At 62.0% G+C, this 9,045-nt stretch overlaps 1 protein-coding gene across 1 annotated transcript in view; it reads left to right on the top strand.

The window, feature by feature from the left end:
• DGKQ (diacylglycerol kinase, theta 110kDa) overlaps positions 1-8,946 on the top strand; it is a 16,517-nt gene extending 7,571 nt beyond the window's left edge. Inside the window, exons 7-22 of the mRNA XM_008569534.1 lie at positions 42-142; positions 214-437; positions 533-623; positions 784-838; positions 1,069-1,130; positions 1,482-1,632; positions 2,048-2,086; positions 2,536-2,651; positions 4,126-4,277; positions 4,628-4,776; positions 4,927-5,105; positions 5,482-5,582; positions 5,669-5,815; positions 5,952-6,063; positions 6,138-6,290; positions 6,887-8,946. Coding sequence (XP_008567756.1) covers positions 42-142; positions 214-437; positions 533-623; positions 784-838; positions 1,069-1,130; positions 1,482-1,632; positions 2,048-2,086; positions 2,536-2,651; positions 4,126-4,277; positions 4,628-4,776; positions 4,927-5,105; positions 5,482-5,582; positions 5,669-5,815; positions 5,952-6,063; positions 6,138-6,290; positions 6,887-6,988 — 1,934 coding nt within the window. The 3' untranslated portion in view covers positions 6,989-8,946. The remainder of the gene's footprint in view (positions 1-41; positions 143-213; positions 438-532; positions 624-783; positions 839-1,068; positions 1,131-1,481; positions 1,633-2,047; positions 2,087-2,535; positions 2,652-4,125; positions 4,278-4,627; positions 4,777-4,926; positions 5,106-5,481; positions 5,583-5,668; positions 5,816-5,951; positions 6,064-6,137; positions 6,291-6,886) is intronic.
• The last annotated feature ends 99 nt before the right edge of the window (positions 8,947-9,045 follow it).

Consider the following 9,045-nt stretch of genomic DNA (forward strand, 5'->3'; position numbering starts at 1 on the left):
GCCCCGGCCCGGCCCTGACGCTCGCCCGCTTCCCCGCGCAGGCAAGCAGACCCTGAAGATCTTCGACGGCGACGACGCCGTGAGGAGGAATCAGTGCCGGGTCATCACGGTGCCCCGCCTGGCCCGCAGCGAGGAGGTGCTGGTAAGAGGGCGCGGCGGGGGCTGCGGGGCTGCGTGGCCCGCCGCCCGTCACACCCGACCCCACCTCTGCAGGAGGCGGCGCTCCGAGCCTTCTACATCGGCGAGGACCCTCGTAACCTCGAGCTGCAGGCGCTGCCCCTGCCTTCACAGGCCGGGGACTCGCGAGCCCGGGGTGAGGCTGTGGTGGAGGAGGGCAGCGGAGGCCCCGGGTCCTGCGAGGCCACCCCTGAGGCCTGGGTCATTCGGGCTCTGCCCCGTGATCAGGAGGTCCTGAAGATCTACCCTGGCTGGCTCAAGTGAGACCTGTGGCTCAGGGCACAGGGTCTGCTGGGCAGGGTGGGAAGGGATGGGAGGGGCCCTGCGGCCCAGCTTAGGAGCCTGTCGTCCACAGGGTGGGTGTGGCCTACGTGTCCATCCGTGTGACCCCACAGAGCACAGCCCTGTCTGTGGTAGAGGAGGTCCTCCCACTGCTTGGACGCCAGGTGTGTATCCTGGGCCCACCCCAGTCTTGGCCATACTTGTGGGCATTGCTGTACCCAGTGGGCCAGGCCACTGACCCCACCAGGTGTGGCTGCCCCTGTAGCTGTCCTGGGGAGGTGTGAGGCTGGCCCAGGTCTGATGCCTTGTCCTCTGACCCCACAGGCGGAGGGTCCCGAGGGCTTCCAGCTTGTAGAGGTGCTCATGGGCAGCAGGCAAGGTGAGCGGGCGGCCTGTGGTCAGTGCCCTCAGGTCTCTGTGCACGCTCTGGGCCATGGGCCTGGACTGGCTATCCAGGGCTCCTCCAGAGTGGTGCCAGGACATGGGCCACACCCTACCCTTCTGGCCAACTCTGCCATATGCCTTCCCACGTGCCCGGGTCTCAGGCAGCTGTTTGCAGAGGTGGGTAGGGAACCTGCTGTTGACATGCTGTGCCCCTCACCCCTGCAGTCCAGCGGACGGTGCTGGTGGATGAGGAGCCCCTGCTCAGCCGGCTTCAGGACATCCGGCAGGTCAGTGGGTGTGGACACCAGTCCCCAAGGAGCTGCCAGTCCTCAACCATGGCCTCCTCCCCAGAGAGAGGGTGTTTTCCCCTGGGATACCACGTCCTCTCCAGCTGGGGTGCTACCTGACCTGGCCAGCAGTGATCTCCATAAGTCATCTGTCTCTAGAAGGGTGGGGCCAGGAGAGTGGTGGACAGGCTTGTTCACAGGAAGGAAGCCCCTGTGGTCTCTCTCTTCCTCTTTTCCATCTAAACTTAGCTCAGCCCCTAGGAGTCATCCCAGTGTCTCCCGTTGTGGACAAGGAGGGTGGAGGGTCCTAGTGCTGGTGGCACCTCCACATGCTCATTCCTCTCTCTGTAGACGTCCGTGCGGCAGCTGGGCCAGACGAGGTTCTACGTGGCAGAGAGCAGGTCTGTGGCCCCGCACGTCTCCCTGTTTGTTGGTGGCCTGCCACCTGGCCTGTCTTCCCAGGAGTATGGCAACGTGCTACAGGAGGCTGTGGCCGCCAAAGGTGTGACTGCTGGGGCCGGCCGCAGGCTGCTGGCGGGGGCTGGGTCCTGATGGCAGGCAATGGGGTTGCAGTGCCGAGGCCAGGCCCCCTCACCTCCTGGCCCAGGCACGTCACCTCTTCCGAGGGGCCTCTGGCTTCCCACCTCCATGGCCTCTCCCTCTGGATGGCCCCTGTCATCGCAGGGCAGGGAGCCCTTTTACTGGAGGGGGGCGTGGGCACTTCTTGGGGAGTTGCCTTCAAGTGGTGTGAAGTCACCCCCAACCAGGTGGCAGGGACTGGCCCCAGAGGCTGGGGTGGGGCTGCCTGGGCTAGGCTGTGCCTGCTGGAGTACGGGCGCTCTCAGGAGGGAGGTTACTGGGCCTCACACTGTGCCTCCCTCGCCATGGCTGCCCCTGACTGAAGCCTGCCTTTGCAGCCGCCGTGGTGTCCGTGAGCCACGCCTACTCCTCACAAGGTGAGCTGCTCCTGATGGCTGTGGTCCAGTGTGACCAAAGGTCGTTTCTGGAGTTGGGTGGAAAAGCCCCGCCATGCGCCAGAGAAACGTTCTTGGTTTTGTTTCCTGGTTCATGGTTTTGCTGTTTTTCCTAAAATGTGGCTGAGACTCAAAACTGTTTTTTCCAAAACTCACTCTGCTCCTGAGTTTGTGCGTTTTATTGTGCAAAATCTCAAGTACTCCACCGTCCTTCCATTCTGGTGTTCGTGTACCCCAGGGTGCCCTGGGCGGAGGCTCCATGGGATAGCAGAGGGGTAGCTCGATAGGGTTGGGTGTGAGGACTGTGGTGCACGTGGTAGGCTGACCTTAAGCTGGCTGTGGCTGGGGGTGTGGGAGGTGGCTGAGCCCCTGCCATGGCAGGTGGGGTGCATGGGACAGTCCCTGCCCTGAGCCGTGGCCATTTGCCGCAGGCGCGGTGGTGCTGGATGTTGCCTGCTTCGCGGAGGCTGAGCGGCTGTACATGCTGGTCAGGGACACGGCTGTGCGGGGCCGGCCGCTGACTGCACTGGTACTCCCTGACGTGCTGGTGAGTGAGTGGCCCCCAGGCTGGCTTTTCAAGTTCAGCTCTGCACATGTGCAACCCCCATGGCCAGCCATGCTCTGGTATCTCTTTCTCGTGTTTGCTGATGGCTGGCAGGTGCCGCCTCATTCCTGCTTCGTGACATCTCAGGGAGAATGTTGTCCATTTTACACCAAGGGGACCAAAGTGAGGCCAGCGCTTGTCCAGGGCTGCCTGGTGGGTGAGATCTGCTCCGTGGGGCACCGCCAGGCCAGGGTTGGCTGTCCTCTTGGGACCCTAAGGTCTCTGCCCTGTGGGGACGGCCACAAGATGCAGCTGGAACCTGGCAGTGGTGCCTCTTCAAGGGCCAGTGTGTGTGGTGACCACGTGCCGACATCCCGCTGGGCCCCTGCCTTCTCTGGGGTATGGCGTTGGCCCCACTCCCCAGCCCATTAGGCCTCAGGGCCCCCTGCTCTGCACCTGGGGCCACCCAGTAGGTAGTGCTCCCTGACTTTGGACGGGTCTAGCAGTGCCCGGAAGAGGGGTTGCCTGGCAGGTTAGAGCAGCGGGAGGTGGCCAGAGCCCAGACCCTACCCCATGCCTCGCAGTGGCCTCTCTGTTCTGGAGTCCTGCTGGACCCCAAGGGTCCCATGAGGCTTCCCCAGGTGTCCGTGGCTGCTCTACCCCTGAACTCTCACCTTGAGCCCTGACTCCAGTCCAGGTGGAGAAAAACTAGAGCAGACAGTTTGGGGGTTTGTGGCTGGGTGGGTGATGTCTGCCTCTCTCTCCTGTCAGCTGCCTGCCTGGGGTGAGTGGTAAGTGGTGGCCACACGGCCCTGAGTGTATCCTCGCCCCGAGCCGCGGCCCGCCGCGTGCCACCCACCCTGTGTCTGCATTGGACTGTCTGTCTCCTGTTACCTGGCCCTCCCCTGTTGTGGGGAACTCAGCTCCTGTTATAGGGTCCCCAGGCCCATTGTGTTGAGACCCTTGAGGCTGCGTGTGGGGAGATGGGCTCTGTCCTGTGGCCAAGGGAGACATGAGGCTGCCCTTTGGACTGTGCAGCTTCTCCAGGCTGCTGTGGAGGTGGGCGGGGTCCTGGGAGCTGCCATCCTCCAAAGGGCAGGCCTGGGCCAAGTGGCCAGTGGCACCAGGCAGGGGTCGACGTGGGCTTTCAGCTTGGGCTTCTGGCTGTGTGGTCAGGCAGGGGGTGTGGCCCATTGGTGTGTGTTTCACAGCGGTGGGGCTGTGACCTTTGTGCTTGGAGCACCTGGAAGCCTATGGTGCCCCTCTCAGGAGGGGGTGCCATGAAGGATCAGTAGCGAGGTGTGGATGGCCAGGGGGCCCACTAGGCCTCGTGTTTGAGGACACAGCTATGCCTTCCTTGGGAGGGGGCTAGCCCCAGGCCCAGTGGATTCACATTGGGGTTGGACACTGTCCGTCAGCCCCAGTGTGGGGGATCCCAATCTGGTGTCCTCCCATAACCCAGCCCCCTGTCTGACAGCACACGAAGCTGCCCCCAGACTGCCGCCCCCTTCTCGTATTTGTGAACCCTAAGAGTGGAGGCCTAAAGGGCCGAGAGCTGCTCTGCAGTTTCCGGAAGCTGCTGAACCCTCACCAGGTCTTTGAGCTGACCAACGGGGGGCCTCTTCCTGGGTGAGTCTGGGAGAACCCCACATCTGGGGCAGTGCCCAAGCCCCCCTGCACTGTGTGCAGCCTGGGTAGGAGGACGCAGGAGGCTGGGCCACTGCACAGGCCCCAGGAGGGGGCGCTTCCTACTCCCTGTCTACGGGTCAGTGGGAACTCCAATTGGGATTCCATATTGGAACCTTCAAGTTCTCTGGTAGCCAGAGATAGGCATTTAAAAAGGAAGGGGCTATATGGGGTGAGGACGAACCGAGGCCTGCTTCTGCCCCTGGGGGGCCTGGGCAGCCAACATCCTGCCCATGTGCACCATGCCTGCCATGGTGGCTGGTGCAGGATGCGTCTTGTCTTCCTCCTGCCAGGTTGCACCTGTTTTCCCAGGTGCCCTGCTTCCGGGTGCTGGTGTGTGGTGGGGACGGCACCGTGGGCTGGGTACTCACTGCCCTGGAGGAGACGCGGCACCGCCTGGCCTGCCCGGAGCCTTCTGTGGCCATCCTGCCCTTGGGAACAGGTGGGGGCAGCCATTGAGTCAGAGGATGGGCCTCAAGGACTGTCCCTTCCTGCCCCATGCTTCTCTCAGGCCTGTAGTGGATCCCTGTCCCCTGCTGGTGGGTGGGTGGGTAGGTGTGCGGTGTTCCTCTGCATCTCACCTGTGTCCCAGGGAACGACCTTGGCCGGGTCCTCCGCTGGGGGGCGGGCTACAGCGGAGAAGACCCGTTCTCTGTGCTGGTGTCTGTGGACGAGGCCGATGCTGTGCTCATGGACCGCTGGACCATCTTGCTGGTGGCACACGAGGCTGATAGTGCAGAGAACAGCGTGGCAGACCCAGAGCCTCCCAAGGTAGCAGTGTGGCCCCCTGCTGGGCTCTTGCATGTGATTCTTGACCATGTTCATCCAAGCCGTCATCCTTCTCCAGCCACACCCTGATGTAGGCACCAGTACCATTTCCTCTGAGAACGGGGCAGCTGAGGCCCAGAGTGCAGCAGCTTAAGGGGGGTTATGCCCAGGGATGGCGGCTCCAGAGCATAGCTGGCACCACGTGGCCATTATTTTCTGCTGTGGCGCTGGCAGTTGTTGAGCAGTGGCACCCATGAGGCAGCAGCTCTGGCAACAGTGGAGGGCTTGGGCTGGAGAGGAGGCCGGGCCCACCCTGGGGACCTCGGGAGCACCTTGTGGGGGTGACCCGGGTCCTGGGAGGTAAGTCCCTGATCCTCAGGTTGTGCAGATGAGCAACTACTGTGGCATTGGCATAGACGCGGAGCTGAGCCTGGACTTCCACCAGGCACGGGAGGAGGAGCCTGCCAAGTTCACCAGCAGGTACCAAGGAGCAGGGGTGGAGCCTGGGCTGCTCCAGGGGGGCAGGGGCCACCATCTGGTGATGGCAGGTGCATCCCTTCCTGCAGGTTCCACAACAAGGGTGTGTATGTGCGGGTCGGGCTGCAGAAGATCAGCCACTCGCGCAGCCTGCACAAGGAGGTCCGCCTGCAGGTGGGGCAGCAGGAGGTGGAGCTGCCCAGCATCGAGGGCCTCATCTTCATCAACATCCCCAGGTGAGGGCGGGTGGGGCTCCCCAGAGGACCTGCTGGGCCTCTGCCTTGTGCTTTGGCTTTCCCGAGAAGCCTCGGGCAGGGCCCTGGGCCTTGCCCAGCCTGTGCCTACACCAGTGTGCCCTCTCTCTTGGGCCAGCTGGGGCTCAGGGGCCGACCTCTGGGGCTCTGAGAGCGACTCGAGGTTCAAGAAGCCGTGCATGGATGACGGGCTGCTGGAGGTGGTGGGTGTGACAGGCGTCATGCACATGGTGAGTACGGCCTACCCGGGTGGCTCTGGGTGGTGCCCGTAGGCCCTGCTAAGCCCCTAACCCTCCTGCTGCAGGGCCAGGTCCAGGGTGGGCTGCGCTCTGGGATCCGCATCGCCCAGGGCTCCTACTTCAGAGTCACGCTCCTCAAGGCCACTCCTGTGCAGGTGGATGGTGAGCCCTGGGTCCAGGCCCCTGGACATATGATCATCTCGGCTGCCGGCCCTAAGGTAACTCGGGTGAGGCTGGACAGCTGAGGTGAGGTGGGCTGGGGTGGGTTGTGCAGAGTGGCTAGCAGTGCCCTTGGAACCTGGATGGTGCTGGTGTGTCCTCAGTGGGCTTCAGAAAAGAGGGTGTGGGGGCCGGCCTGTGGCTCACTCGGGAGAGTGCGGTGCTGATAACACCAAGGCCACGGGTTCGGATCCCATATAGGGATGGCCGGTTGGCTCGCAGTGCGGTGCTGATAACACCAAGGCCACGGGTTCGGATCCCATATAGGGATGGCCGGTTGGCTCGCAGTGCGGTGCTGATAACACCAAGGCCACGGGTTCGGATCCCATATAGGGATGGCCGGTTGTCTCGCTGAGTGAGTGTGGTGCTGACAACACCAAGTCAAGGATTAAGATCCCCTTACTGGTCATCTTTAAAAAAAAAAAATAGAAAAAAAAGAAAAGAGAGTGTGGGCTGAGGGCAGCGCCGTGGTCGGGTGGGACTGCAGGCCAGGGCAGCTTTGCCAGGTCTTCCTCCTCCTGTGAAATGGGGCTGTGATGACACGGGGTGTCCTGGGGTCCCTCAGGGCCTTCTGACCCCACGTGCCTCGGGGCAGGTCCACATGCTGAGGAAGGCCAAGCAGAGGCCCAGGAAGGCCGGGGTCACCAGGGACGCCCGAGCAGATGCTGCGTCAGTCTCTGAGAGTGAGCCCAAGTAGCGGTGGTGAGGCAGTGAGGTGGGCCAGGTACCCTCAGGCATCTTCAGCCATCTGGGTGCAGCTCTGCTCCAGGTCTGCTCAATGCCAGTGTGGTGGACGGACATGACTGCAGTCCTGATCACGGCGTCTTCTTGGGGCCTGGGACGATTCTGGCCTTCGTCCCTGTCCAGTGCCATACGAAACTGCTGAGCGGGTGGCAGTGGTTCCCCTTCTGTTCCAGAGCCCATCGTGCTATGGGGGTGGGTACAGGGCTGGCATGAGCAGAGCTGGCCCCACACCGGGTGTGCGTCACGGGAAGCTCAGGGAAGGGAGGTTGGGGCCCAGGCCTCACTCCTGGCATGCGGGCACTCCTCCCTTCGTGGCCCCAAGCTGGGGTAGAGCCACATGCAAGCTGCCCAGGGGGCCTCTGACCCCACACTGTGCCCCTCAGCTGTCTGTCCTGAGCAGCTGGCTCTGTGGGGACCCCAGGTGAGCCCTGACCCAGCAGATGGAGAGCTGCCAGCTCCTCCCAGCCTCACTCTCCCACCCAGGGCAAGAGGGCCTGCGGGGGGATGGTGACCTCCCATTTGTCTTGGGGGAAGCCGTCTGCCCTTGTTTTCTGGCTTCATCACCAGATGGCAGTTCGCTGCTCTGGCAGAGGCCGGGCATTACCAGGCTGGGCCTGTGGTGTTGGCCAAGGCTGAGGGTGCTGGTGTGACAGGGCTGCCCATGGGGGGAGGGGAACTTTGTCCACCCTGAGGCCAGGTGGGGTTGCATGTGCCCGTGCACCAGCTGGAGCATGGGCTGGGCCCCCCAGCGTTGCCCCCCACTTGGCCCTCAGGGAAGGAAGGACCAGCAGCAGGGTTGGGCAACCCAAAGTTCAGTGACGTGAGGTGTGTGGCTTTAACTCTGACTCAGCTTTGGCATTTTGCATGCTGCTTGCCACCAGCACACAGCCCCAGCATCTCTTTGAGCTGACCAGCTTTCTGCTCTCTCAGTCTTGCTCCCGTCAGTGCCCAGACCCAGCTCCCGCCTGGTCCACTCCCACATGCCCCAGCCCCCTACTTGGCTCTGCGGGGTGTGGCCGGCCAGGCCACAATAGGGATGCGCAAACAGTTGCTGTTAGATGAAGCTGCTTTTTTCCACATGCCCAGAACTTGAGCTGTATCCCACCTCAGACCCTAGGAAAGACCCGACCAAAAGGGGTAACCCATGCGGAAGCCTCCTGAGGCTGCACCCCCCAGAAAGGAGTCCCACAAGTCCAGATCTTTCATGTTTGACCATTGGTGCTGGGTACGTGCTGCTGGCCGGGTCAGGGCTTTGCCCTGAGTCTTAGCCTCTATCCCAGAAGAGGCTCTGGCTTGGCCCTGGGAGTGTGAGGTGTGCCCTGGCCAGCAGCCTCTCTGGGAGCCCTGGTGCCACGAAGTCCTGCCCCCACTCTCCCCTGACTCTGCGAAAATTGCACAGACGAATGTATTGTAAGGGCCATTTGTGGCCTCCAGTGTGTACATTCCTTGTGTTTGCATGTCTGTAATCTTCAAAACCAGCCCTTAATGGTGTGATGAGTCTTTGCTGCGCAAGCCCTGGTGTCAATTCTGAGCTGTAAGAACTGTCTGTAAATTGTGGTTAGTTGGGGGGATATGTCCTCCTGTATTTAAGTACATCTGTCTGCTCCTCTGATGTAATTTATCTTCCCTGCTGTAACAGCACCTTGAATCTGGGACAATACAGTGTGGGCACTGCTGTCCTGCCACTGTCTCTCTTTCATCAAGCGACTGATGTGTGGGGAGCGGGTGGGCAGCCCCTGGGGAGGCCAGCTTGGCAACGTGTCTTCAGGCCAGGGAAGAGAGAGAGGACAGGCAAACACAATGAAACGTGTTCCTATGGAGCTACTCTCTGCAAGAAGTGGAGAACAATTTGAGGACTCTGAAATAGGATGTGATATTTCACAACTAAAATAAAACCCGGCTTTCATAAAACCGCAGTCCCCAGACCATCAGATGAACCGCTGCCAGTCCATCCATGCTGCGGGTTCCCCGCCCAGAGTCCCCTTCCTTCCTGGGTGGTCTCAGGCTGTG

Source organism: Galeopterus variegatus, unplaced genomic scaffold (assembly GCF_000696425.1).
Source record: "Galeopterus variegatus unplaced genomic scaffold, G_variegatus-3.0.2 Scaffold26, whole genome shotgun sequence".
NCBI lineage: Eukaryota > Metazoa > Chordata > Mammalia > Dermoptera > Cynocephalidae > Galeopterus > Galeopterus variegatus.